General features: G+C 63.2%; 1 protein-coding gene across 1 annotated transcript in view; it reads right to left on the reverse strand.

The window, feature by feature from the left end:
• Window positions 1-27,990, reverse strand: part of LOC132372213 (SCO-spondin-like) — a 51,479-nt gene extending 23,489 nt beyond the window's left edge. The window contains 59 exon segments of the mRNA XM_059934381.1: window positions 187-360; window positions 1,227-1,411; window positions 1,882-1,920; window positions 2,073-2,196; window positions 2,278-2,458; window positions 3,669-3,811; window positions 4,112-4,176; window positions 4,178-4,265; window positions 5,869-5,932; window positions 6,707-6,782; window positions 7,674-7,812; window positions 7,901-8,072; window positions 8,685-8,794; window positions 8,917-9,135; window positions 9,463-9,555; window positions 10,453-10,507; window positions 10,636-10,754; window positions 10,757-10,808; window positions 11,384-11,526; window positions 11,629-11,796; window positions 11,885-12,025; window positions 12,138-12,194; window positions 12,197-12,288; window positions 12,420-12,794; window positions 12,883-12,963; window positions 13,611-13,767; window positions 14,217-14,432; window positions 14,617-14,841; window positions 15,048-15,217; window positions 15,304-15,394; window positions 15,499-15,613; window positions 15,616-15,659; window positions 16,007-16,110; window positions 16,185-16,227; window positions 16,230-16,311; window positions 16,432-16,442; window positions 16,445-16,630; window positions 17,272-17,406; window positions 17,735-17,779; window positions 17,782-17,990; window positions 18,221-18,257; window positions 18,260-18,314; window positions 18,437-18,626; window positions 19,431-19,530; window positions 19,533-19,664; window positions 19,899-20,064; window positions 20,262-20,466; window positions 20,507-20,627; window positions 20,630-20,683; window positions 21,333-21,450; window positions 22,259-22,403; window positions 22,777-23,017; window positions 23,244-23,288; window positions 23,291-23,414; window positions 23,690-23,752; window positions 24,126-24,373; window positions 24,496-24,584; window positions 24,965-25,123; window positions 25,353-27,990. Of these exon segments, the coding sequence (XP_059790364.1) occupies window positions 187-360; window positions 1,227-1,411; window positions 1,882-1,920; window positions 2,073-2,196; window positions 2,278-2,458; window positions 3,669-3,811; window positions 4,112-4,176; window positions 4,178-4,265; window positions 5,869-5,932; window positions 6,707-6,782; window positions 7,674-7,812; window positions 7,901-8,072; window positions 8,685-8,794; window positions 8,917-9,135; window positions 9,463-9,555; window positions 10,453-10,507; window positions 10,636-10,754; window positions 10,757-10,808; window positions 11,384-11,526; window positions 11,629-11,796; window positions 11,885-12,025; window positions 12,138-12,194; window positions 12,197-12,288; window positions 12,420-12,794; window positions 12,883-12,963; window positions 13,611-13,767; window positions 14,217-14,432; window positions 14,617-14,841; window positions 15,048-15,217; window positions 15,304-15,394; window positions 15,499-15,613; window positions 15,616-15,659; window positions 16,007-16,110; window positions 16,185-16,227; window positions 16,230-16,311; window positions 16,432-16,442; window positions 16,445-16,630; window positions 17,272-17,406; window positions 17,735-17,779; window positions 17,782-17,990; window positions 18,221-18,257; window positions 18,260-18,314; window positions 18,437-18,626; window positions 19,431-19,530; window positions 19,533-19,664; window positions 19,899-20,064; window positions 20,262-20,466; window positions 20,507-20,627; window positions 20,630-20,683; window positions 21,333-21,450; window positions 22,259-22,403; window positions 22,777-23,017; window positions 23,244-23,288; window positions 23,291-23,414; window positions 23,690-23,752; window positions 24,126-24,373; window positions 24,496-24,584; window positions 24,965-25,123; window positions 25,353-25,402 (7,330 nt within the window). The 5' untranslated portion in view covers window positions 25,403-27,990.
• Window positions 27,991-27,997: the final 7 nt, after the last annotated feature.

The following is a 27,997-nucleotide window of genomic DNA, read 5'->3' on the forward strand; positions in this document are numbered from 1 at the left end:
GCTCCCTCAGGCCAGGCCCACCCTGTTCATCTCCTGCTGGGCTTCCTGGGGCTGTGACTGGGGGCCGGGAGAAGCTTCTGGACAATAGCCAGGCTTGCCCCCGCCCCTCCCGAAGGGTCATTCTCTTCAGCTGCTCCTCACCCCACCCGAGGGTCCCAGACACACCAGGGACAGAGGGGGCCACACCTGGGCACACAGCGGGGCTGCAGGGCTCCTCCTGGGTGGCCTCTCCTGGGCAGGACGTGTCCCCAGGGTTGGGGCAGAGCCAGGAACGGCTGTGCCAGCCTGGGCCCCCTCCAGGGACGAGGGAGCTCTGGGAGCAGGCGGACCGGGGACCCCAGGGTGTCCAGCCCAGCGCCTCTGCAGGGAAAAGGGCAGGACACTGCACGGGGCCCTGCAGGGCGGGGCGGCTCGGGGGACCTGGGTGAGCTCCGAGAAGCTATGGGGGCGACAGATGGGCTCATGAGGATGAGTGTGGGCTCTGCCCCTCGGGGACCTCCACCGTCAGCCCAGATCTCCCTCTCGGAGCAGAGTCTTCCGCTGAATCTGGTTCACTGGGGCCCCACCTCTATCTGTGGACCTGGCTGGCTCCTCGACATATCCACTGCCCATCCTCACATTTTCTCCCAGATCAAAACTTCCAGAGACTTCTAAACAACTGGCCTTCATTCAGCTTCAATGTGGAAACCCAAGAGTCCCCTCAGACACCCAGCCGCCCTTCTCCACTGCAAGAGCCTGGCCCAGACCCCCCCTGGACCCACGCCTGCACCCCAACCCCCCTGCTCTCCCCGCTGCCCCATCGCCCTGCGCACCAGTGAGACGCAGAGACCTCTGCTGGGACGGCTCTGCCTGAGGGGCCCCAGCAGCGGAAAGAGGACAGCAGTCCTGGCCCCTAAGAGCTTCTGACCGGCCCCCTCCAGCCCCCCCCACATGAGGCATAGCCTCATGCCCACACCTTGCTCTCAGACACCCTGCGCCCCCCAGGCCAGCCTGGGTCCAGGCCCTCGTCTCCTCCCCGCACAAAGCTCCACACATCGAGGCCAGTTCCAGGGCGCCTCTCGGATGGGGAGGCTTTGCTGACCACCCAGGCAGAGTGACCAGCAGCCTCGACCCCGCCGTTCTCAGGGGGAAGATGGGCACCCGGTAGGGTGGGCAGTGGGAGGCCGGCCCCACCCCTACAGGGCTCCCCCCCTTGGATGCCCCCGCCCCAGCCCAGCTCTCCTTACCTGTGCCACCTATGCAGGGCTGCAAGCCGCAGGGTGCCCTCTCTTGGGAGGCCCCGGGGCAGGGGGCACCACCATCCTCGGGCAGGGGGTCCACACAGCTCCTCCAGCGACTCCGATGGCCTCCCCCACCAGAGACGCTGCAGGGCCCCCAGGCGTCCCACACGGCCCACGCCCCGGCCACTGCGGGGGACAGAAGAACGGAGGTGGACCACGTGAGCCCAAGGAGGTGCGACCGTGCTAGAGGGAGCAGGGCCAAGGGGCACAGAGGAGCCTGGCAGTGGCCAGCGGGGCGGCTTAGGGCAGCGCCCGGGGACTCCACAGCTTTCCTTCCTGTCCCAGGAAGCCTCCCCTAGGTGGCGGTGACCTGTGGAAAGATCTCTAGGGGCAAAGGCTCTGGTCCCTGGAAAGGGTCTGGGATGGCGGGAATCCTGGGGCAGGGCGCCCGCGGCAGCAGCAGATAGAAGGCCAGCTGTGGGGCGGAGGAGACCCCGGGTGGGAAACCCTGGATGGAAGGAGAGGCAGGGTGGGGGCCCCCGCCTCGGATCCCCAGAACGAAAGCGCTGCAGGGCCTCCGGCTCAGAGCCCAGGACCAGGGGCGCAGCCTGTTTACAGCCCCGCTCTGAGGAGGGCCGGCCGCTGCTCCAGTTCCCACACTCAGGCAGGAAGAGGGCAGGGCTGGGGCTTCAGACAAGGCCTTCGGGAGGTGCGAGGCTGGGACGTCAGGGGGGGCTGTCCTCCTAGAGTCCCGGAGCCTGGACACGGGTCTCAGAGGAGAGCAGGGGCACTTCCCCGGTGCGGGTGTCTCACCTGGGGGGCTGGGGAGGCTTGAGAGGGGATGCCCGTTACCTGGGCAGGCAGCTGCCCCCAGGCAGGGGAGGCCGCAGCAGCTCCCGGCGCTGGAAGGCGAGGCCCAGGCCACAGCTCCGGCTGCAGCTGCTCCAGCCAGACCCGGGCGCCAGCCCACAGCCCACTGCAAGGACGGGTGGGCCGGGTTCAGAGGGTGCTCTCCCGGGAGCGGGGCCCTGGGGTGCCCCCCCAGCCCGGCACATACCACAGCCATCCTCGTCCGAGCCGTCCTGGCAGTCGGGCTGCAGGTCACAGCGCCGCTCGGCTGGCAGACACTCCCCGCTGCCGCAGCTCAGCTGACTCTGCGAGCAGAGACCTCTCGAGGCCGGCAGCCCAGGCAGGGTCGTGGTGGGCACCGGGAAGGGCACAGTGCTCGCTGCCCATGCCAGGGGTGGGGGAGGGGAAGAGAGCCACACAAGTGATTCTGGCTGATAAACCGAGGATGATAAACCAAGCCCCTTCAACCCCAAGCCAAGTGCAGAACAGAACTTGCTGACCAAGGCTCTGGCCTCCCCTTCCTCCTGATGCCTCCTGTACCCAGTGCAGGCTTCCCTCTACTATATGCGGGTGAGATCATGGGGTCTTTGGTCCACACACGATCTCACACAGTCTCTCTCTTTGACAACAGCTCTTGGAGTGTTGGATGGATAGATGATGGTTGGGTGGATGATGGATGGATGGATATACGGATAGATGAATGGATGGATAGATGATGGTTGGGTGGATGATGGATGGATGGATACATGGATGGATGAATGGATGGATAGATGATGGTTGGGTGGATGATGGATGGATGGATATATGGATGGATGAATGGATGGATAGATGATGAATGGATAGATGATAGTTGGGTGGATGATGGATGGATGGATATATGGATAGATGAATGGATGGATAGATGATGGTTGGGTGGATGATGGATGGATGGATGGATATACGGATAGATGAATGGATGGATAGATGATGGTTGGGTGGATGATGGATGGATGGATACATGGATGGATGAATGGATGGATAGATGATGGTTGGGTGGATGATGGATGGATGGATATATGGATGGATGAATGGATGGATAGATGATGAATGGATAGATGATGGTTGGGTGGATGATGGATGGATGGATATACGGATAGATGAATGGATGGATAGATGATGGTTGGGTGGATGATGGATGGATGGATATATGGATGGATGAATGGATGGATAGATGATGGTTGGGTGGATGATGGATGGATGGATATATGGATGGATGAATGGATGGATAGATGATGAATGGGTGGATGATGGATGGATGGATAATGGATGGGTGATGGATGGGTAAATGAGTATCCTCAAAGGTCAGAGAGGTTTTATGAAACACCTATCCCATGCCCCCTCTTCACTATCCCCAAAGACACACACATTCCTGGCTATTTTTACCTACTCAGTTTCCTTCCACTCCCTGCTGCCTCTAGCCTCTCTCAGGACCTTCTCATATCTGTTAGAAATGGGGGCAGGGACTTCCTCAAACCTAAAGCGGTCTCGCCATTACCACCCACATGACACCAGACCCTCCGGAGAGCGCTGCAGGGCCAAAGGCTCACCACGCAGGTCCACGCAGGACCTCTCATCGGAGCCGTCCAGACAGTCCTCTTCCGCATCACACAGCTGTTCCAGCTTCACACAGCCCAGCAGCTCACGGGGCGCCTGGCCTGGGCTGCACCGCACGGGCGGGAAGGGCCCCGGGGCAATGCTCTGTCCTGTGGGCATCACCACAGCCAGCTGATGGGGCATCGCACCCCCCCGCCCCATCCTCCCTCCTTCAGTCACCTCCCAGCAGCCCCCAACCTCCCTCCTGACATCCGATGGGCCCTCACTTCCTGCCTCTCTTGAGATCATGGAAAAGTGGGGAACTGCATCAGGAGACTTGGGTCCTAGGCCTGGTCCTACCAGATCCCTGACCTCGAGCTGGGTGACCTGGAGCAAAGCAGTCAAGCTCCCAGGGCCTCTGTCTACCCCTCCACCCAGAACGTTGTCTCTACAGGTAGAAGGCATCTTGCCAGCAGGAGCCACAGGCGTCATCGGGTGTGGCGGGAGCACCGTCACGGCTGCCATTTCTGGCCTCAGGCAGGGAGGTAGGGGTAGTGGTCTCGGTCTGCACAGTTTCCCCAAGGCTTGGGCGAGATGTGGACGCAGGACTCACTGGCCCCTTGCCTGGGGGTGCAGGAGGGAGAGGGATGAGGCCCGTCAGCCCCCCTTCCCTGAGATGAGGCTGACGTGGGCCCTCCAGAGTGTCTCCCAGGCTTCGAGGTGGTGCAGGGTGAGGACAGCCCACACCCCACCTTCCGAGGGGCTTCAGATCAAAAAGGAAATGGGTCTCAGTAGTCCTAGGAGCACAAGAAGGGTTTTAACTGAAAGTAGAAGAAACGCTTAGTTGTGTTTTTTTTTTAATTTTTATTTATTTATTTATTTTTGGCTGTGTTGGGTCTTCGTTTCTGTGCGAGGGCTTTCTCCAGTTGCGGCGAGCGGGGGCCACTCTTCATCGCGGTGTGCAGGCCTCTCACTGTCGCGGCCTCTCCCGTTGCGGAGCACAGGCTCCAGACGCGCAGGCTCAGTAGTTGTGGCTCACGGGCCTAGTTGCTCCGTGGCACGTGGGATCCTCCCAGACCAGGGCTCGAACCCGTGTTTCTGCATTAGCAGGCAGATTCTCAACCACTGCGCCACCAGGGAAGCCCGAAACGCTTAGTTTTGAATGAGATTTGTACTCTCCTCTCAAGAAGACACATGTGGCAGCTTCCAAGTCAAACTCACTATAATAAACTAAAACGTTTAAGGAAAAAAGGAACAGAGGACACAAATGGCAGCAGGAGGAGCAAACGCTACCAGAGACTCAGGATCTGCCCGTGGCTACAGTGGTGCCGAGAAATCGGCTGTGAGCCTCCTGGCAGCTACAGTGAAAAGGGGGTTGAGCTTCTCATTTGCTGACAAGAGATTCATGTTCAAAAGACAGCCTTTTTTCTAGAACCAGACTTAGAATGAGATTAGACTTCATCACGTGAGTCTGCATGTTGCAGACCCGAGTGATGGTACAAGTTGCTTCATCTGCTTTTCACAAAAGACACAGAAACACGGGCTGGCCAGGCTCCAGGATAGCTCTCCTCAGAACTTTCGGGAAGGGACCATACGGGTCGTCTATAAGTGCTCCTGGTCTCACAGAGGGGGAAACTGAGGCCCAGGCAGGTGGTGAGACGGGCCGAACATGTCGCAAGACAGAAGGTCAGGCCAGGACACACCCAGCTGCCCTGACAGCTCCGCCAGCCCACCTCTCTCTGAAGATGGCTCTCCTGTGCTCCCGTGCAGGTGAAGGACCAGGTGGCCATGAGCGGGGGGCTGGCACACAGCCACAGGGAGCCCCTTCCTTGTCCTAGTCAGGACCGTGCTAACTTGGTGACCCTGGCTTCCCTGTGCAAACACTCCAGAAAGGGGTGCCTGGCCGGGCAAATGGGCGAGCGGAGGGAGTGCCAGGCGGCATCCCACAGCCCAGCCAGGGCTCTGGGGGAAGCAGACACCCTGCAGGGCACAGGCTCAGCCCTGGGGACCAGCCAGGGGCCTCGTACCCTGGAGTCCAGGATGGTGGGCAGGGGCAGGACCCGGCCAAGGCATCCACAGTGACCACGTCTCCCTCCCCAAGCCCACCCTGCTCAGTCAGGGGACGAGAGAAGTCAGAAGACTGAACTCTGAGGAGTAACAGCCCCTTGCTCTGAAAGAACAGGCGGGCTGGGGGGCTGGGAAGGGGGCCTGGAGTTTGGGCACATACCTGTGCGGGGCACGGGTGATCCCTGCTGGGGACGCCAGCGTTCAGCCCCTGCCTCTGCCAGCCCCTGCGGAGGGAGAGGGCTCAGCTTGCCGGCGCAGCTCCAGCCCCCAGGGCTGCCCCGCCCGGTGTCCCGGCATCTGCCTCTCGTTCCCATGGGGATGCACTGGGTCCCACAGCCCCGCCCCCCGCCCCGCAGGGCAGAGCCGGGTGTGGAGCTTCATTCCTCTGTAACACCTCAGGGCTCGGCACCCCCAGGCGCCAGGAGTTCAGGAGCTGTTCTCACTGTCCCCTGAGGGGATCCACTCGGCTGTCTCCCCCAAACCCCCGTCGCTCCCCCCTCCAGCACCCACGCAAGTCCTGAGTGCTGTGGTCACCGTCCCCTCTAGGGTCCCAACCGGGCTGTTCTCCAGTGGGAGAGTGCCCGCCCTCGTCTCTACGTTACAGACGCCCCCTCACCCCCCATCCTTCCAACCTCGTCCAGGAAGCCTCTGGGGACCCTGGGCTCAGGGTGGCTCTGAGCACCTGATGCCCTGGTGCCTGCCCGGTGGGCATGACCTCACTACCGGGGCGCGGGCCTCTCCTGTCTCCCAAACTCCTCCAGGCCAGGCATCTGCCCTGTGCTCCTGCCCCTCTGGCCATCCCTTTGGCCCCCAGCCCAGCAGCAGGCTGGCCCCCAGGAGGCTCAGCGCCGAAGGCCTGACCCAGAAAGCAGCAGCAAGGACGCACAGGGAGGCAACGCTGGCTGACCGTGAAGAGAGGGAGACGCAGGGCTGCTGGGACGCCGAGGCCAGCTCCCCAGGCCCTGCACCCCACCTGCTGGGCCCGTCTCCCCACTCACCTCCCTGGGCTTGTGGGGGGGCAGCTGTCCAGGCTTGGTGGAGGAGAGGGCCGGGGTCCAGGCTGTGGACGGGACTCTGAGAGGAAAAATAACCAAGGGGACTCCCGGGGCTCGCCCAGCTTCAGAGCCGCATCCGGGCAGGGGGTCATCTCCGGGTGGGTCGGGGGCGGGGAACCTGGGCGGGCACTGCGCGCTAAGCCTAGGCAAGGGGATGCTCTCCACAGTGGTCCTAAAGGCGAGGATCCCCTGGAAAGCTTGTTAACCAGGTGGCTGGGGCCCACCCCACAGTGTCTGCCTCAGGAGGTTGAGGCTGGGACCTGAGATTCTGAACTGCTACCCCCTTCCGGGTGATGCTGATGCTGCGGCTTCAGGGGCCACACTTTGAGAACCACTGACCTCCAGACTCTAGGACGGGGGCCACACTTTGAGAACCACTGACCTCCAGACTCTAGGACAGGGGCACAGACGCCGAGAACCACTGACCTCCAGACTCTAGGACAGGGGCACAGACGCCGAGAACCACTGACCTCCAGACTCTAGGACGGGGCACAGACGCCGAGAACCACTGACCTCCAGACTCTAGGACAGGGGCACAGACGCCGAGAACCACTGACCTCCAGACTCTAGGACGGGGGCACAGACGCCGAGAACCACTGACCTCCAGACTCTAGGACAGGGGCCACACTTTGAGAACCACTGACCTCCAGACTCTAGGACAGGGGCACAGACGCCGAGAACCACTCACCTCCAGACTCTAGGACAGGGGCCACACTTTGAGAACCACTGACCTCCAGACTCTAGGACAGGGGCACAGACACCGAGAACCCCACAGCGGGAGGGGCCCTCCGAAGGCACCCGTCTGCAGCAGCACACCGGGCCCACGGGCACTTTGCGGGTGAAGGCGGCGCAGGTACCTCCCACAAGGCTGACCCTACGAGGCTAAGCGGGGCAGCCGGGTACCCCACACCTGCCAGTGCCTGCGGGCGGGGGCAGACAGCCCTCCTCATCGGAGCCGGCCTTGCAGCCTTCCACACCAGCGCACGGGGCCCCCCTCAGGGCACACTCGCCACTGGCACAGCGGTGCCCAACCCCTGGGCACGGGGGCACTGCCGGTGGGGACATGGGTGCAGGGGGGATGGCTGAGGGGTCCTGCCCGTCCCTCCTGCCCGCTCCCGCCCCCAGCCCAGCCTGTACCTGGCTCACAGCCCAGCAGCTCCGCCGGCAGGGGGATGCCATGGTTGGCCTCCCCGTGGGGGGCAGCACCGAGGTACACATCGAGGGGCCACACCCGGATGTACCGCGCCTGCACCATCCAGCCAAACGTCCACACTGCAGGGGCCACGTCATACCGGTTCCCGGGAAAAAGCTGTGGGCACAGGGGTCCCTGCTCACCGAGGCTCGAGCCGGCCTTCCACTCAGGCTGCCACCGTGACCCTCCCCAGTGTCCCCCTTGCCCATCCCCCAACCTTCATGGCAGGGACCTGGCCTTCCCAGAGCTCATGCTCTCCTGGCATAAGCCATCCAGGTCCCTCAAGGTTGAGGGGCTCTGGTCCTGGTTTCCCGAGGGCCACGCCAGTGCCCAGACACAGCAGGTGCTCCTCAAGCGTTTAAGAGCGAACATACTGTCTCCCTGGGGAGGAAGCAAACCCCAGGAGGGCAGGGCCGTGCCCAGGCTGCTCTCCACGGGCTGTGAGGCCTTCAGTGAACTTGATGTCACCCCAACCCCCTCCCTCCACGGTAGAGCTTCCCACACCTGCCCCGTGTCTGAGCCACTTCGCTTGTTTCTGACGCCCCTTTGACAGTGGTCCCCAAGCCCTGTGCTCCACAGAACACTGTCCCTGCTACTAACAGGTGTTGAACAAGCCTCTAAAACAGGCAATGTCCTTCTGGATACTAGAAGCTCCTTAGGGACAAAGACTTTGCATCCCACAAAGGGGCATGGTGGGTCTCTGGCCCAGGGGGTCCAGATGGGTGGTACCTTGGGTGGAGGCTGAATACCAGGCAGGACGTCACGATAGTTGTGCCAGTGTAGACCACCATTGCTGAACTGGAGCAAGTCTGAGGACCCAGCCCCCTGCACCATGATGCCTGGGGGGAGGGGCAGGGTTCAGAGTGAACACTACCCTCAGCCCACCAACCTCCACCGCCACCGCTACCTCCATCCACCGTCTGCCACCTCCTCCTCCAGCCCCTGCCCCCTCCCCACGCACCAGTGAGGTTCCGGGGCCGTAGCAGGTCCAGCTGCAAGTAGGGGGGCTGGGTGTGCCACTGAGCATAAGCATCCTCTACGGGGCTCCAGCCCTGCTGTCCAGGTGCCCCCGTGGGAGGCCTTAGGATGGCAGCCCAGGTGCGGCGCCCCAGCTGCTGGGCCGAAGCATGCAGGCTCCCCTCGGGGAGTCGGGCCAGGCCCAGGGGAGAACAGCAGGGATCTGGGTGCACGAGAGAGGGGCTGGAGTTGGGGGAGGGCAGAGGGTGGCAGGAGCCTGCTAGGGGCATAGTTAGGAAGGCACAAGGGGAGTTGGGGGATTTGAAGGGCCCACACAGTTGACCTTGTGGTGTCAACAGGGACAGAAGGCTGGTGCAGGGAAGGCAGGGATGGAGAGGCAACTTAGGCTGGGATGACGTCTAGATCCTTAGGCTAACCATCCTCCCCATGGAAGCAAGAGCTATAGCCCAGCGATCCCGTTTCCCCTCCCAGGTTGGACAACCCTTGGGCAACATCCCCCCTCCGCCCTACGATAGCCCGTGGCCCTTACCTCCGGGGGGAGGCAGAACGTGGGTGATCAGAGGGGCCCCGATCTGGGGGCTTGGGGCTGGAGGGGCCATGTGGCGGACCGTGTGGTTCTCTCCTGTGTGGGGAGACTCAGGCTCACACCAGCCCCTGGCCCAGCTCCCTGACCTCTCTCCACTTCCTGGGGCACTTTCTCTCCCACGACTTCCCAGGAGCTTTGGGAACAGCTCCCCAGCTGGAAAAGCCCATCCTCTTTCCCTTGTTGTGAGTTGGGGGTTTTCACTTCCACTGAATACTTAGAGAATGTAGAATAAAACCGCCAGTCCAAAGCCACTTCAGGGGCCAGGACTGAGCGGCTGCAGTTCCTAATCCAGGGCTGCTGTCCCTAATAGGGTACCCTTGTGGGCACGAGAAAAGGGCATCTCTGGATGGAAGCGGTCCTCCAGGCTAGAGCCTAGCCCCCACTCGCCACATAACTTGTGCAGTGAACCACCTGTACAACTGTACATGCGGGCTCTCTCCTAACCTCAGCAGCCTATGGGTGCACTTTTAAGATATGGAATCTGGGCCCAAAGACACATCAGTTTCTGAGCCTTTGTATCTTTCTGTTTTATTTATAACTCAGTTTCCAAGTAAAGATGCTCTTGAAAAGCCCAACTTTGTCATGGTTGCTCTTAGGGGGAACAGGGAAGGAACCAGATCTGGCCCAGCAGAACCAGAGAAAAGAAAGTGCCCTCAAGGGTGACCTCACAGGGGAGGCAAAACCCCAAAAAGGTCAGAGGAGGTGGGCAGAGATTGAGGCCCGGCCTTAGGAGAGCAGAGACAAGCGCTCTTCCCCCCAGCCCCACCCCAGAGGGCCCCTTCCTTCCCCAGCATCCAGGACCCAGGCTCCCATCACCCTGAGGCTGGGGTAGCCGGTGCCCCCCTGACTCGGTGCTGCCACCTGTGGCTCCCTCTGACTCCTCGCCACCCTCCTCCCCTTGGGGCTCCTCTGCCACCCCGCAGACCCACTCACCGGGCAGGACACAGTGGCAACATGACTCTCCCACTCCCTCCACCAGAACCCAGTCCTGCGGGCACAAGAGTCAGGCTAGACGTGCTGAACTGGCCACCTGCCTGGCCCGACCCGCAACCCTGGCCTCTACACAGCTCACCCCGCCCCCGCTGCCCTGGCCCCAGGGCCCCTGCTCCCCCTCACCTGGGGGCAGCTGCCCAGCGGGCAGCAGGGGGAGCAGCGTGACGTGCTGTCGTGCAGACACTCGCAGACCCCGCAGGGGCCCTCCCGCCAGCGATCCCCCACTCGGCGGACCCGGCGCGCTGCTCACAGCCCTCACGGGGCCTCGTCTCGCACCTGGGGAGGGAGGGCCGCCCCTCACCTGGTGAGTGGGCTCAGCTATGCAAACACCCCATTCTGGTTTGCCCGGAGTGAGGGGTTTCCCAGGACTCAGGACTTTCAGTGATAGAACCTGGAAAGTCCTGGGCCAACGGGAACACTTGGTCACCCCGTCACCCCGACCCCACCCCAAACCCGAGACACTGCAGCTGGCCCAAGAGAGGGGTATGGAAGCAAGCTGTGCCAGCGGAGCGGTCCCAGAGGGGGCTGGACAGGCAGATATGGCTACTCCCCCTACAAGCCTCACCCCAGGTACCTCCAGAGGCACGAGGTGCAAACCGGAGGGCCCATACCCATCCCTGGACTTGTGGGCTCCCTACATCCCCTTTTTGGACCTCCAGGGCATAAAACTGATGCAGGAGAAGGCCAGGGATCCCCAAAGATGCACTGGGAGTCCTGGTGTTTAGACTAATAGGGGCACAGAGTGCAAGGGTCCTTATCTGGGGTCCGTGGTGCCCGTGGAAGCACCCTGAGCACAGGTGGCTTCCCAAGTGGGAGCTGGAGGTGAGGTCAAGGTCCCCGCAGGTCCCGGGCGGGTGCAGTAGCTGCGGACCTTGCGGTGGATGCCCCGGCACTGACGACCTCGGCCAGCGAGGCGGGCACTGTTGGCGCTCTGGAAGGACCACTGAATGCTCCGGCTCTCACAGGGGCCCAGGCACTCGGCCCAGGGGGACCAGGATGACCAGCCACAGTTCACTGAGGGAGGGCCAAGGGTCAGGGCCGCAGTAGGGCTGGGTGCCCCGCCGGCTGGTCTGGGAGGAGACCAGAGACCCCTCAGGAAGGGCCGGGGGGCCTCACCGGCACAGTCTGGGTTGGGCCGTCCATCTTGGCAGATGCGGAGCCGGCAGTCGGTCTCGATGCGCTACCCCGCCCAGTAGCGGGTGCCGTCCACCAGGCAGGGGCGCTGCCGCGGCCACACAGAGCGCCCCTCGTCACCCAGCACCTGCCCTGTGGGGCGCCAGCAGCCTAGGGAAGGCCCAGGGTGAGGCTTCTCTGCAGAGAGCTCGGTCCCGGCAGACATGCCCGCCATACCCCAGGCCCAGAGCCCCCTTACCTGGGCTGCTGCAGGGCCGGTCAGGGGGGCACTCGGCCTGACCAGAGACGTCATCACAGGTCAAAGGGCAAGGGGCACAGGGATGGAACACCAGCTCCCCGGAGCAGGTGACACTGGGGCAGCCGTCCTGAGGGCAGGGTCCTGAGACGAAGCCAAACCAGAGGTCATCGAGGGTGGGTCCCCTTCAGGGACAAGCCGCCCGCCAGCAGCCCCTCCACACTTCACCCACCGTGCCCTCCTCCCGTCCACTCACTGGTCTGGCGGGTGCTGGGAGCGTCCCCAGGCAGCATGGCACAGGTCTAGCCGCCTTCCGGGGTGCGTGGCGCTGCCGCTGCCGGGTCCTGGTGCCCCTGCATGGCTCAGAGCACGGGGACCAGGGACACCAGGAGGTCCATTCACCGTCCACAGTGAGGAGGAAGGGCCGATCAGTGGGGAGGCGGGCCGTGAGGCTGGTCCGGGGACCAGTGCCTTCCTCCCTCCGGCTCTCTGTAGGCCCCGCCCACCCCACTGGCCTCCTGGTGCCCAGGACCCCTCACTCGGGCAGGCGGCTGTGAAGCAGGCCTGAGTCTGGTACTCGGGGCCCGGGCAGTGCCGCAGCACCGGGAGACTGGGCGGCGAGCAGCGGCGACTGCAGCCCCGCACCCCGGGCCCACGCGTCTGGCTGCACGGTGCCCATGGGCTCCAGGGGCCCCAGGCCTCACAGCGCTGCTCTTCCCGGGAGGGCCCTGCCTCCCCTGCCAATGCACAGGCTGCCCATCGCACATCTGGGGAGGGAATGGGGTCAGGGCTTTGGGGGCACCACCCGCTCCCCACCCTCACCAGCTGGAAGCCGAGGCAGAGGCCATCCGGGTAGGAGTATCCTGGGCAGGGAAGCCCTGTCCTGTTGGGGCCTCCTGGGACTGGCAGCCCTCTGAGGGGAAGGGGAGACAAACCAGGTGGGAGTGAGAGCCACCTCCCAGGCCCCCCCAGCCTTGGCCTCCATCAGGCGAACAGTGTGCCTACCACAGCCCAGCTCATCCTCGCCCTGCGGACAGTCGGGGAGCCCATCGCAGAGCCGCTCAGGGTTCAGGCACAGCTGGGGAGCAAACCACAGGGGAAGAGGCTGCCGCAGGGGGGCAGGAGCCTGCAGAGGGGGGCGGGGAGCCGAAGGCATGGGCTGGGGGTATGAGGCAAAACCCTCAGGGAACACGGCCTGGCTCAGACACCTTTGTGAGGGGTCCAGGAGGGGCAGGCCACAGGGGAGGAGATGGGGCCTGTGGACAGCGCCCAGCCGCCACCAGGTGGCCAGGCCGTGAAGGTCTGACTTGCGGGGACACAGAGGGGACCTCCAGGCCTGGTAGGGAGAAGCTGGGGGAGCCCCCCCAAACTGCCCCCCCCCACACTGCGGCAGAGTCACTCACTGCCCACCCTCTAATGCATCCAGCCCAAATGTGGGCAAAGACAAAAACCCTTTCTTCTCTCCCCCGGGCTGGGCGGGCGGGCAAAAGTTTTCAAAGGGAGTTTCCGGGAAAAGATTCAAGGAGGACAAAACTCGCTCAGACTCGGCGGCCCCCAGACCTAAGTCGCTCTCTAGCGAGCGCCCCCGCGAAGCGCAGGGGGCGGAGGTCCGTCGGGTGGGGGCGGGAGGAGAGGGCGCCCCGCCCGCTGGGCGCGTGGCCGCGCCGGCCGGGCTCTCACCGCAGGCGCCGGGGTCCCCGTCCGAGCCGTCGCACAGCGGCGCAGCGGGCCGCGGGCGCAGGGCGGGAGGTGCGGCGCGCACGGCCGGTCGCAGCCGCTCTCGTCGCCGCCGTCGGCGCAGTCCTCCTCGCCGTCGCAGCGCCAGCCCCGCGGGGCGCCCTCGCCGCTGCCGCCGCTCGCGAAGTCGACGGGGCCGCAGGGCGGCGCTGCGGGGCTTCCGCGCTCCACCCCGGCGGGGCGCCCGGGGATGCCTGCAGGCCGCCGGGCCCTTCCGCCGCCTCCGGCTCCGCTCCCCCTCCAGGCCCTTCCGGCCCCCTACCTGCGCCCGGCCCTCCCCAAGTCCAGCCGCTCCCACTTTTTGCTGCCCTACTGGTTTTCCAAAAGCTCTCCCGCCGCCTCCAAGAATTCCCGTTAGACGCCAGTCGGTTTAGAGGGGGGCCTTGAACTTCTGGGAATAAAGTTTGGACTCTTTCAGTCCCCCTCAAACGCCCTTCACTTCCTTCATTCCGGTGTCTCCAGGAGGCTGAGTGTGGGCCCTGCTCCTTCCCACCCCCAGCATCTGCCCCAAGGCCTCCCTCTGAGGCGCTGTCCCCTCCCTTCCAGGCCTCCAGACCCCACTTTCTCACCCCCTTCCCTCCAGGAGACTCACGGGGGCTGACGCTCGCCTGGGGTGTAGGTGCAGTCTCCCTGGAGACAGCGGAGGGGCCAGGCAAGGTACCAGCCGGGGGAGTGGGCAGAGAGGGGAGCGGGCAGCGCCCAGGCCCCTCGTCGGCTCCATCTGGGCAGTCGCAGATTCCGTCACACAGGTGGATGGTCCCCACGCAGGCACCATCGACGCACGACACCTCCCCAGGGGTGCAGTTCACTTGCCCTGTAGCCAGAGAAAGGCGCTGGTCCCAGGGCACTGCCCCTTCTCCTCACTGTTTGGGGTGCCCTCACTCACACATCCACAGGTGCCCACTTCTCAGCCGGAAGCAGGCAGGTGGGGACCCACAAGATGGGTCTCTCGGAAGGGGACGCCTGGTGGGCTGGAGTCCGGGGTAGGGACCGCTAACCCCGACAGGACTCCTCGTCAGCAGCGTCTGGAAAGTCAGGGTGCCCATCGGCGGGGGGCAGGCAGCGCCCGTCAGCGCAGGCCAGTGAGTCCTGGGGGCACGGGCAGCCCTGCTCATCCGTCCCGTCTCCACAGTCGTCCTGCCCATCACAGATCAGGGCCAGGGGCAGGCAGTGGCCGGAGCTGCAAGACATCTGCCCCTCCCCACGGCCTGGGGTGGCACAGCCTGGTGTGGGGAGGGCAGGCAGGCTGAGGACGCCGACAAAGGGTCCCAGAGAAGCCCCCAAACCCAGAAACCAGAACAGCCCTGCCCACAAGTCGCAGCTGCTGATAACAAGAGCAGCAGCTTAGGAAGCCACCCTAGGACGCATGCTTCCGTTACACTTTCAAGGACTAACCCGCCGCTTGGCCACTGCCACCCGGGACACTCACCCTCCTCGTCTGAGCCATCGCCACGGTCATCCTGGTAGTCACAAAGCCACCCGTGGGGCACACAGTGCCCACTCTCCTGGCATGGGGCCTCTCCCTCCGCACCGCCAGGAACCGGCTCCTCACCGTGGCTACCGTCATCCCCACAAAGCCACTGACTTTCCTGGCACGTGCTGAGGACACAGTGTCCTGGGACCCGCTGCAGCACTGGGTTCAGCCAGCCCAGGGCACAGGGCTCCCCCCGAGGCCCGCCACTCACCAGTTGCCACAGTCTCTCTGCAGTACGGTGCCCGGGGGGATGAAGCTGCCTCGCCACTCGCAGGGGCAGGGAACCGGCTCGAGGCAGACTCCTGAGATCACAGAGGGCAGGGCTCTGGCAAAAGGGGCGCAGCAGCCCTCTGTGCCAGCCCTGTCACCATGGCCTTGTGGGCCCCTCCCCTCTGCCCACTCTGACCCTACACGCGGTGCAGCAGAGTCCCCTCAGGACAGAAGCAGCCCTCCACACGGGCAACGGCCTGGCAGTGCCACCCAGGCTCAGGACCGTGGTCATGGCAGGTGGGGGGCGCCGCATGGGGCCACAGGCCTCATAGCCCTGGCCCCCTTCACACTGCAGAGCTGGGCGGAGAGGAGAGAGGCTTGGGTCCCTGAGGTGCAAGGGCACCAGGATGCAACAGCAGCAGGCGAGCCAGCCTGAGGCGACACTCAGGGAGGGCACGGGGGTGCGTGGCGTAGACTCTTGCCAAGCCCCTCCCAAGGCTATTTGCAACGTGCACGCTCCACAGAGCCGCAATTTCATCATGTTTGGTTCATCTAGGAAAGTGTCTAGGGCACAGTAAGCACTCCACACGTTTTTGCCCTTGAATGAACGAATGGCTGGCTCTCAGGCTAGGAGCAGTATCCTTGAAGGAGCTGAACGTGTGGTGGGATTGGGCATCGGGGACCAAGGTCGGGGCACACTCACTGGCAGAGCTCCTGGCTGCGCCAGTGCATGTGGGTCCCGGGCCGGGAACACTCGTCTGCGTAGGTGGCGATGGCCGAGCAGAGACAGTCGCCCCCTGAATCACATCTGAGGGAGGGAGCGCTCGGGCCCAGCGCCCGCCACCTCCACGCCCCGCCCTTCCCCAGGCCTGCTGCTCTCACCCGCGGGTGTCATGCACACACCACTCGCAGTGCTGCTCTGGGGCACCTCCGCATGGCACCGGGCGAAGAGCGGCTGCAGCATCACCCCGCAGCGGGCGCGGGCCCAGCCGGCCCGGTGGGCGTTCACCTGCGGGCACACCCCGGTGGACCAGCCAGACTCCTCCGCAGCACCCAGCCTCTCGAGCCCCCCCACCCCGGGTTTCCGCAGCTGCCCCTCCTCCCTTCCCCCTTTCCTGCCCAGCCTCACGGCGCAGGGGGCGGCAGGTCCCCTGGCTCTGGGCAGAGAGGACTGAGGCACCAGGAGTGGGTGGCCAGTTCAGCCGTGGGCTCCAGGCAGGACTCCCTGGCGGTTCCGAAGGTCATTGCTGCGTCTCCATCAAAGTCTCCACACCGCCCAGCCACCCGGCCGCGGAGCTCGGGGGACAGCTGCACCAGGACCCGGGTGCCTGGACGGAGAGGGCAGCAGGGGGAAGGACTGTGGAGACAGGATGCCGGAGGCCTTCTTTAGGGCAGGGGGCGGGGAGAAGACCTAGGCGCCTCTTATGTGGGCCTGCTTGACCTTCCCAGGTAAGTACCACCACCCACCAGGGGCGCTGGCTCCCTCTTTCGGGGGTGATGATTGGTGGGGAAAGAAGAGACCTACATTTGGGGGGCTAAGGGCAAGAAGTGAGAGCCTACTTTCCTAATTAAACCCAGGTTGGTGGGGGGTAGAGAAGTTCTCCAAAGGGCAGGATTCCAGACTCCAGGACGGCCTGTGACACCCACCAGCCCCAGAGGCCTCAGTGCAGGCGACTTTTTCCCACAATGGGGGTTATTTTGATTTCCTTTGATTTCTCAGTAACAGTTATTTCTAAATCGCCAACTGCTTGGGTTTGGGTGGTGGGATGTTAGGAAATTTATTTTTATTTCTTCTCTCTAAAACTTGGTATTTTTAAACTGTTTCTTTGGTGAGGAGGTATTGCTTTCATAATGAAGAAAAATATAATTATGAAAACATAATTTGGAGACTCTGACCACACATGAGAAGGAGGAAGAGTTTGTGGGGAGCTTCGGGGTGTGGGTGAGATGGCTGGGGGCGGGGGCTGACCTCCATCCCAGAGCAGCGTGAGACCCAGGCAGGTGGTGAGAAGCAGGAAGAGGCCTGCACGGCACACGCTCAGCCCAGAGCCTGTGTAGACCTTGGGGGGCATTACACTCACCCCATTCACTGTCACTGCCTGGCCTGTGGAGGGAGAGAGACATTCAGGCTCAGCCTTGGGATAAAGGGGCTCCAAGATCCCCACGAGGCCCTCCTAGCCTCCCCTCCAACCTTTCCTTTGTTCCTCTAGCTGTGTGACCTGGGGCTAGTCATTAGACCTCTCTGGGCTTTAATTTCACGGAGCCTTCCAGAATTATGATTCCCAGCCAAGAGAAGAGGCGCCAGCCCCACTGCACCGACGGCTAGCAGTGGGGAGACACGGGGAACCCCAGACCTCGGCTACCCATGCAGAGCTGTGATGCCACCTGGGGTGCCCCTTCCTGGCAACATCACCCTTCAATGTCGCAGCCACCTCTCAGCATGTGCACAACGGTGCTCTGCAGCCGCACGGTCAGCGCTTGGTGCAGGTGAGGCCGCTGGCCCCGCAGGGCAGGTCCTGGGCAGAGACTGTGAAACGGCCGCTGGCCTCTCGCACCAGCAGATATTCGCAGGCCCCGGGGAAAGTGAGGGCCAGCCCATCAAATATCACATAGTGGGGGGCACCTGATGCCTGGCACCGTCCATCGCACCGCTGGCCCGTGCAGCGCCACTGCCGACCCTGGCACACCCTGTGGGCAACGGGGAGAGGGGAGACAGATTCACGAAGACAGGGACCTGGAACTGTATCCAGGGGAGGCGGCCGGTCCAGATTCCAAGCAACTCCAGACAGACCCTCAGTTTGGAGGGATGCTGAGGACTCCCGTCGTGCAGGCCAGTCTGGATATCCCACCCACCATCACCCCAGCCCCTAGCCAGGGGTCACTAGGTCACAGGGTTACAGGTCACGGGCTGGGCATACCAAATGTTGTAGTCCTCCTGGATTGCAGCGTTGGGCGGTACCACTGCCCACCGTGACAGCAGGGACAGAGCTCGGGAGGTATGCAGCCCTCATCCTGAGCAGAAGCCGGGGACAAAGGGCTCCTGGGAGGACTGCCTGATGCCCCTCCGCCCCCAGTTACACACAGGCAGGGGTCAGGGCAGGGCTCTGGTTAGGGTAGCCCCCTCCAGGACTTACCAGCAGCACAGTTCCTGGGGGACAGACACAGCCCCCCATACTGCCTGGGGGGCAGGAGCCGTTGGCACTGGGGCTGTCACAGGTGAGGAGGCAGGCACCAGGGACGTAGACGAGCCCACGGGGGCAGAATGCCCACGGTGGGGCGCAGCGTTGAGCAGTGCAATTCCATAGGCCCCTCTCCTGGCAGATGCTGCCAGAGGTGGGGAGGCAGGTAAGGGCCAGGCCCAAACCCAGACTCACTTCCAGGCCCCTGACCTGCCCTGGGAGAGCCTCAGGATCCCAGGGGTCTGGAGCCCCTAACGTTGAGGGAAAATCCAGCTCTGACACTGGAGACCTGAGCGTCTCACCCCCAACCCCAGATGTCACAAGCACAGGAAGTGGGACTGTTTCCAGCACCTGGCCATACCTGGGATAGACACTGTCACCCTTTCCTGCCCCAACTCCAATAGAGGCCATTCTCTGGGCTCTGGGGAGGGGCAGAGATATTGAACAACCCTACTCCCAGCACAGGTAGGAAAAGGATTTCACTGAAGTTGCACTCTCACCCACCAAAGCCTGGATCTGGCACAGGCTCTGTAGGGCTGTAACTTGCCTTTACTTCGTAACCCTTTGAAGAGCCTCTGGGCCACACTCAACTGGAATTCAGAGATCTGGGTTCTAGTCCTTCATCATTAACAAGCTATGTGACTCTGCAAGCTATTTAGCCTATCCAAGCCTCAGTTTCCTCATCTGCAAAATGGGAACAATTCTTCCTCTTCCTACTTTACTAGGTTATTGTAAGAATTAAGTAAGATTAAATAAGGTAATATACGTGAAAGTGCTTTATAGGCCCTAAAGTACTCCACAACTGAGGGGAAGTTATCAGCATTTTGTCATTCTGACGTGCATGCCATCGGCCCGGAACCCACAGAGCTACATCCCTGGCCCCTTTTCTCTAAGCTCCACCTCTTCACCCCCAAGCGTTTTGCCTCCCCCCACAGGTGTGTGCTCTTACCAGCGGTTGCAGTCCTTCATGGTAGCACTGCCAGGGGCATAGCGATGGGCCCCAAGCTGGCAGGGGCATGAGCCGGGGGGCACACACTGGCCCTCAGGTCCCAAAGCAGCCCCAGGGGGCAATTACAACCGGCCACACAGCTGCCCAGCTCCCCACAGCCTTCAGTCTCCCCACAGTTCCAACCACACACTGGGGCACACTCCTGGTACTCCTGGCCACCAGGACACAGGACAGCTGGGCACAGAGATGCATGCAGGTCAGGGGCATTGCCACTGCTGCTCTGCCCACCCCTCCGGACCTGACAGTCCCTAGGTCTCTGAAAGAAGGCAAAACCAGCAAACTGCCGAGGTCAGAGGTCCTTCTGGGGACCCTCCCCTGCTGCAAAGCCGTTGGATCCCACTGAGCCATTCCTAGAAGGTGCTGGAGGAAAGAGCCTGTGGATGGGGCTGGCCGGCTGAGCAGACTCACGGCAGAGGGTCTGGTCTCTCCAGGAGAGCAGGGCACCCTCCCGGGCACAGCGCCGAGCATAGGCAGCGAGCACGGGGCACAGGCAGTCCCCGCCGGGGGCGCAGCCACACGCAGCTGTCAAGCAGCGCAGGTGGAACGGCTCCCTGCCCACCAGCCCGTGGCACTCCTTGGAGGGAGATGAGGAAGGGGGTCGGCTCCTCCCCCACGGATTCCCCTGTCTCCTCTGGTCCCCACTGCCACCTCCCAGGGCTCAGCAGCCCTGGCATGGCACCAGGGCCCTCCCAGTAGCCCAGGAGGAGGGCAGGGCAGGTACTGACCCCATTTTACAGGTGCAAACAGGAGGAGCGCCCCCAACCTGGCTACCTGGAAGACGGGGCCATGCAAGATGGCACAGGCTGCCCCCGCGAAAATGTGACGCTGAGTGTGGGTGCTGCGGCGGGAAAGTGGGGCGCTGTCCTCCGAGGGGCACCTTCCCTCGCCTGCCACTTGGAACTTGCTAGCAAAGGCGGCAATGCTGGTCTCCACGTCGCCAGCAGGAGTCAGGAAGTCATCCTGCTGGTTCCAGGCCCTCTGTGGCTTCGCCCAGCCACTCACCCGCCCTCCGGCACACCTGGAGGGCATGGCGGGGGTCCAGGGTGATGTAGGCTGCAGGGTCAGACGCTCCCCAGAGGACGCGGGCCCCAGGCCAGCGCAGCAGCAGGAAAGTGGAAGAGGCGCGGGAGACGCTAGGCCCCCGGTGCCGCTCCAGGGCAAGACCACATCCTGCCCGTCCACCAGGACTGCTCCTGCAATAGGGGGTCTGTGAGGGGGCAACCCCCAAAGGGCTGGGCTGGGCTGATGACGGTGGGGGTAGGGCACATTGCAGGATGGGGCTGTCAGAGGGGGAAGGACCTGGGGTAGGAGGGGGGAGGGCCTGTGTCATGGTGGGCTGCCCACCCTGAGCAAGGGGAACTGGAGTGACCCCTGGGAGGTCACGCATCCCACCTACAACCCCCACATGACCCTTAGCACCCACTTTGCCTTTGCCCTTGGAGTCAGTGTGCAGGAGGAGCTGGGCCCTGGCTGTCCAGAGCTGGGAGGGGCCTGCCTGGCTTGGTTACCCCAAGAGGCCTTTCAGATCCCTCAGAACTATATGAATTGTATTTCCCCTCAGGATGGGGCAGAAGATGCCTTGGAAAATCTCCACAGGACTTTATGTCTGCTTCAGAGATGGCAGAGTGAGGGGGAAGTTGAGGCAGTGATTTTGGTTGAGGGAGGCTGGCGGGAGAGCTGGGCTCAGGAACCACAGGGCGGTGTGGATGGAAGGTGCTGGACAGAGCCCAAGTCCACAGGGAGAAGAGAGATGACAGGAGGCCCCTGGGGCCCGAGCCACACTCCAGAGGGCTGCTGGGAGCAGGAGGCCTGGTAGGTAGGTACCCTGAGAGCTGCGGCTACCTGAGTCCCTGAGCTGGACGTGGGTGTCCCCCAGGGAGACCGAGATGGCATGGAGGCAGCTCCCAGCGTTGCAGTCCCCGTGCTCCAGTACAGTCAGTAGCTGCCTCTTTACGAAGTCCTCGGGCCGACGGTGAGGGACATGGTGGCGGTGGGGCAGACCCTGAGAGCAGCTCCTGTTCTACTGGTCACCCACGGCACACACTGGGGGCAGCTTCCACGCAGCACGTATGCTGACCGCCTGCCAGCCAGCCAGACTCTGTGAGGTAAGGGGCTTAACCCTCACCAAGGGCTGGCATGTGTGACGTGTGTGTGTGTGCGTGCACGCGTGCACCCGCACGTGGAGGTGTGTGTGTGCATGTTTGGGCAACATGTCTGCTCTCCCTCCTCCCTGTGGGTAATGTATGCTCACCTCTATGTGTGCCTGTGCACACACACACGCTAAATCTACGTGCACACGTGAGAGCATGTCATGTGCGAGCTCCTGTTTGTGTCTATGTTTGTAAGAAGGTGGCCTGGGCCTGAAGCTGGGAAGTCACCTAACTTTATTGGGAGAGGGCTGGGAGGAAGGAGGACCCTTATTTCCCCTGGGGTTGTTTTACAGGAAGTAGCGGGTGACAAGCCCAACTGTCCCGTGTGTGAGAAAACCCCGTGAGGTTGGGTTTTGTTTTGTGCCCCTGGGCTGGGGTGGCGATGACAGCGGGACTTTCACAGGAACCTAAGGAGGAGGCGAGAACCCAAAGGGCAGGCTTGAGGGTCTGCGGCTGCCATCTTCTCTCCAGAATCGTCTCTCTCTCAGCTTTTCTCTGGACGACTGTGTGTTTTGTTTATTTAGTGGTTTGCTTACAGTCCCTTCTCCCCCATAGCACCCCCGCGAGGGCCCCCGCTCTGGCACGACACCCCGCTCCCGGAGTTGGTCCTCTGCACACCTGCACTAGGCTGAAGCGGCGACCCGCCTGGCCCCGGAAAGAGAAGCTCCGCCCATTGAAGGTGAGGTAATGCCCGTCCCCGCCCACCGCGCCCTCGGCGGGGCACGGCGCCTGCGCGCAGAGCCAGAGGCCATCCTGGCCAACGCTGTGGGCGCGAGGGACAGGAGGGCGCGCTCCGGATCGGCCCCACGGCGGAGGGGGAGGGCGGGGGTGGGGGGTGGAGTGGAGGGGGTGGAGGGGGAGGGACCGAGCTGGAGACGCCCTCCCACCCCCCCAAAACCCTGGCCCCTCCCTCCCCCGGCACCCCCTTCTCCCCGTTAGCACTAGAGGTCAGCTGATGGAGGTCACCGGCTAGGTTTTTAAGCAGGGCCGTCACTTATGCCTTGAGAGGTCACAGGTCTCTTGTGAAGGAGGCCCCAGAAGGGAGGCAGGTTGAGGAGACAGCATAAGGGAGGGATCAGAGGGGACCAGGGAGCCTCCAGCCCCAGCGAAAAGGCCAGCAAGGCCCGCGGACCCACCGCGGGCTGCGCAGCCGGCGCACGGTGTCACCGGGGTCGTAGCGCCGGCGTCGGTGGTAGCAGGGCCAGCGGGCGGAAGGCACACAGAGGGCGCCGTCCCAGAAGAGGCCGGGCGGGCACTCGCAGCCGCTCACGCACCCTTCCCCGCAGGACCCCTCGCCCCCCTCGCCCACTGCCGAGCAGCTGGGCGGGCAGGCCGAGGCGCAGTCTGAGCACAGCCGGCCCCCCAGGCACAGGCGCTCTGCGGGCACAGGAGTGGGTTGTGAGGCCCAAGGAGCTCCCCTCCTCCCGCCAGATCCCGCTGCCGCTGAAGAGCCAGCAGGCCTTGGCAGCCCCGCCAGAGGGGCGCTCAGGGGGTGGCGGACCCCTCAGGAAACAGGAGCCACGTGAGGGCCCTCGGTCAGTTCCCAGTTCCACAGGGTGGGGAGGCCAGAGGCTGCGCACAGAGGGACGGGCGGGAGCCCTACCGCAGAAGCCGGGCTTCCTCCAGCGCACGTGGATGCACCGCGCGCACAGTCCTGGGCGTAGCTGGCCAAGGTGGGGCACGCGGCCTCCAGCCGCTCCTCCCGCCCACTGCCCGCCGGGGCCGCAGCAGAGTAGGCACAGGGGCAGGCCTCGTGGTACTCAGCAGGGGGCACCTGCCAAAACGGGACAGCCCCTCAGCCAACCAGCCTTCTCCAGTACTCACCAGCGCCTCCCTCCTCTTGCTTCCAAAACGCCCTGGTTTATAACCAAACAGGTGAACACTGCAAGGGACCTTAGAGATAATATATAGGAGCCTCCCAGAGGGGGCGCCCTGACCGACGGCCCAAAGCAATTTGGTGGCTGGACCAGGTGCCCCCTTTGGCACCTCCCCGGCACTCCCCCTTCCCACCCCTCCAGTGCCTGATGCCACCTCCACCCCCACCTGTACCTGGGCATGGCATTCCCTGCATGGACCGTCCAGCAGCTGATGGCACACATCCTGGGCTGCAGCCTGGTGGCGCAGTGGTTAAGAATCCGCCTGCCAATGCAGGGGACACGGGTTCGAGCCCTGGTCCGGGAAGATCCCACATGCCACGGAGCAACTAAGCCCGTGCGCCACAACTACTGAGCCTGCGCTCTAGAGCCCGCGAGCCACAACTACTGAGACCGCATGCCACAACTACTGAAGCCCGTGCGCCTAGAGCCCGTGCTCCGCAACAAGAGAAGCCACCTTAATGAGAGGCCTGCGCACCGCAATGAAAAGTAGCCCCTGCTCGCTGCAACTAAAAAAAAGAAAGCCCACATGCAGCAACGAAGACCCAATGCATCAAAAAATAAATAAATAAATACATTAATTAATTAATTAATTAAAAAAAAATTCTAACTGCCCCTCGGGGGACCAGGTGACGGCCGGGGCTGTGCCTTTCCCGCAGGCTGGGGTCTGTGGACCCACCTGGGAGTTTGTGGCTGGACCAGCTGTGGCAGGGCTGGGAGCAGCCATCCCGCCAGCTGTGTCCCCAAGACCAGGCACAGCACGCCTCCAGGCTTCCCACAGAAGCGTTAGCTGAGCCTGCCCTCGGCTGGCACAGCCATGTGGCAAAGCAGTGGCCCTCAAGGCTGGCTTCGGCAAGGGCTGTGGTGGGTAGAAAGAGAGAATGGGGCAGAGCCAGACGGTCAGCCTGGACCGGACTTCCCTCCCCAGGCAGCCTGCCACCTCCAGGAAACCCCGGATCTGGGCTAATCTCAGGCGCCTACCCAGGGTGCAGTGGGTGCCCCCCCCCCCCCAGCCTGGGCAGCAAGCCCTCACCGTCTGGTTCCATGCAGCAGGCCTGGTTTCCGGGGGCCTGGGTCCACCAGGTAGGGGGAGGGGAGAAGATGTTAGCGTTCAGCCCCAGCCCTGGGAATGGCCTGGGATATTCAATCTGGTCACCTACTCTCTGAGAGGCTTTATCATGTAATTTTCCCTTCTTGGTCTCAATTTCCAAAGCGAGAATGATCTCGGGAAGGCGGACTGAAGGGTACGGGGAGCAGGCATCATGACTCTCCCTGTGCTGCCCACGGAAGTGCCCACTCATCCACCACCCCCACCCCTCTGGAGCCCACCCACGACCTGCTTCCCAAAGGCCCGCTTCTCCAGGTCACCACTCGGTCCTCCCCTACTCTAAGGATGTCACCCCACGGCTCTCTCCTGATCGGCAGCCAGCCCAGGCTCCACGTCACTCACCTGTAGATGGGACACAGCCTCGCACGGCCACTCCAGGTCAAGTCCAGCCGCCAGCCCCGGCGCTGGTAATGATGGAGGCTGGTGCAGGGCACCAGGTCCTCCTGACGGGGGGTTACTTCCTCCTCCACCAGGATGGTCTCTGTCCGCTTACACCACTGCCTGCCCATAGATGGGGACCGACAGCTGCGGCCACCATCCCCATCTGTCCGAGAGGCCCTATCCTGTGACCCCACTCCCAGTGGAGAGTTAGTTAACTGAGGAGCAGGCTAAGTTAAGCAGGCTGAGAGAAGGGGGGCGCGGGAAGGAGTCTGGCTGCCCCAGAGGGTCCTCAGCCTGGGGCAGGAGGAGAAGGATCTTAGTCCGAGGGGCCCCAGGGTGGGCTGCTTACCCATTAGCCAGTGCCCATGCCGTCCCAGAGAGGAGGGCAGGGAGCAGCATGGCGACCCCCAGGTCACCTTTGGGGGCTGTGAGGCTTTGGGGAGCCAATGCTGTGGCAGGTGAGCTGAGGCCGGGGCTGGCCTCCCCAGCCCCACACTGCTGCTACTGCAGCCTGGGGTCAGTGTGTCCAAGGCAGCCTGAGACAGCGAGCGTGAGGCCCGTGGCACTGGGGAGGCTTTATCTCAGCCCCATGCCCTGGAGCACCAGCTGCCCAGAACCAGATTGGACCTGCCTACACATCACACAGTCGCCTCAGAGGCCAGTTCTCCCTGGAAACAAACCCCTTCCTGGTGTGTGTGTGTGTGTGTGTGTGTGTGTGTGTGCGCGCGTGCGCGTGAGTGATGGGGGGGGTCCGTGTGTCCCAGGTCACAGCCAGACATACTGGGCCTCTGAGAGTGCACACTCTCAGGCCCTACCACCAATGAACGTGGACGGGGCAAACCACACTCTCTTTCTGGGACTCGATTTCCTTACCAGTAAAAACCTCAGGGGCCTCCCAGGGAATCACAGGTGGGACAGGGGCTCCACGAATACTTTGAAATTGTGTGTGTGCATGTTTTTCTGATGACAGTTTCATAACTTTTATTAGATTCTCAAGGGGGGCCGTGACCCCACAATAGTGTTAAGAGTCACAGGGCCACGGCCTTCCAGCCCTCAAATCCTGAGTGTACGATCCTCTCCCCTGTCCCCTTCCTGCTTCTCCTGCCCCCTCTCCTACCAAGCACTCCAGAAACGAGGGTCAGTCAGCAGAAGGAATGGGGTTTCCAGGGCGATTGGACTGTTTGCGGACAGAGGGATGACGTGCGCCCTTCCCTCTGTGCGGTCTGACTTCTTACTGAGGGTGATCATGTGTGCCTGGCTGGGTCCACCCTGCTCTCCTAGGGTCCCTGGGATCCAGAACCAGGAAGCCCAGACAGGGGAACGAGAGCCAGCCTCAGGGAGGAGTGCCTGGGCTAGCAAGCGTGGGGGGCAGGAGGCAGAGGGGCCCGCAGCCGGCTCCCCCAGCCCTTCAGGCAAGGCAACCGGATGGGATAATCCGAGCAGAGCATCCGGTTGCAAGAGGGTTGGGCAGCAGCTCGCTCCCCAGGGGGATCCTGGTTACATCCTGGTTACCGGTTACCAGCTCCGAGGACACCCAGGCTGGAGGGTGGCCTGGGCCCCAGATCGAGTAACCCTCCAGCCCCTAAACCTGATGTGCCTCCAAGCATCCCACACAGTCACCCCACCTGCGGTGGGCAGGGTCGGGGGGGAGGCTGCCGGGAACCAGAGCCCTGCCAGGCATTCTTCTGGGCCGACCCTTGGTCCTGGGCCAGGAGAGGGTGCAGTGAATCCCTCATGGAGCTCTCGGATGGGGTCCTCGGAAAGGTCCAGGGTCAGGCCGTGGACACCCAGCTGTTCCCAGCCTCTCACACATGCACACCCGGACACTCTCCCTCTGGCACCTAACACACACTCTCACTGCAGGTCTTACAAGGACAGACGGAGGTGCTCGTGCCCCACCCTGGCACACAGTGATGTGTTCTGCTCCCAGGGCCGTCCTGCAGCCTGGTGAGCGGGCCCGACACTGAGCGGCTGAAGCAGCCCATACAGAAGGTAGAAGAGCCCTCCACAGCCGATTCCGAGGCACCCTGTGCTCTTCCGGGTACCACCTGTTCCTGTCCCCCTCATCCTAAGCATCAACAAATGCTGATGTGCCCCTGCTGCATGCCGTGCTTCTCTGTGCCCTGGTATCCCCTCCAGGTGGTGGGGTGTGGAAGCCAGGGGAGGCTGCTCTTCGCACCGAGTCATCCCCACCCCTCCCCGAAAAGCCACACGTGGATTGGGGAGAAATACAAGTCACATCCTTCTCTCTAAAGAGGGCAGGAGGGAGGAAGCTGGAACCCAGAGGAGATGGGAGAAAGATTAGAGAGGGAGGCCCGGAATAACCAGCCCACATTTTAGATGGAGGAGGACGGGATATGGGGAGCTTTCAGGGGTGGGGGTGCCCAAGTGGCAAAGCTGAAGAGAAGCATCACAACCAGGGGCAGGGATGTCTGAGGGCTGAGGGCACCCCTCCACACCCGACTGGCAGAGGTTTCCAGCCGGGTGGGAGGATCCGCTCCCCACCACGCCCAGGGGACTCTCCCCTCTCGTCAGCAGCGGCTCCCCAGGATGCCGCCGCCGTGGGGAGTCTTCACCCCATCCGACTCCGGCCTCACCCCCGACGCCTCCTCGCCAGCCCTGCCTTTTCCCAGGTGACCTGGTTCTAAGTCCCCACCCCAATTTCTACTTCGAAGGTCACGTTCTTAGCAGGCACTGGGGCCCAGCCTGGTCTCCTTCGGGCTCTCCTCACCGCCCCCAAGGGATTCGGCTCCCGCGATGGGTCTAAGATCGGTGGGGGGCGGGGGGGGGGGGTACGGGTCTGGGTGGATCCGAGTGGGATCAGGGTGGAGAGCGGGGGCAGGGCCGCAGTTTCCCAGACCGACCCCACCGACCGACAGTCGGGGACTCGATCCCACCGCTGGGAGCGCGGCGCAGACACATTCCGGCCGGCACTTGCGATTCAAAGACAGCAGCGCAGACACTAGCTCCCTTCCCCTTAACAGGCCCCCTCCT

Source organism: Balaenoptera ricei, chromosome 9, assembly GCF_028023285.1.
Source record: "Balaenoptera ricei isolate mBalRic1 chromosome 9, mBalRic1.hap2, whole genome shotgun sequence".
Taxonomy (NCBI): Eukaryota; Metazoa; Chordata; class Mammalia; order Artiodactyla; family Balaenopteridae; genus Balaenoptera; species Balaenoptera ricei.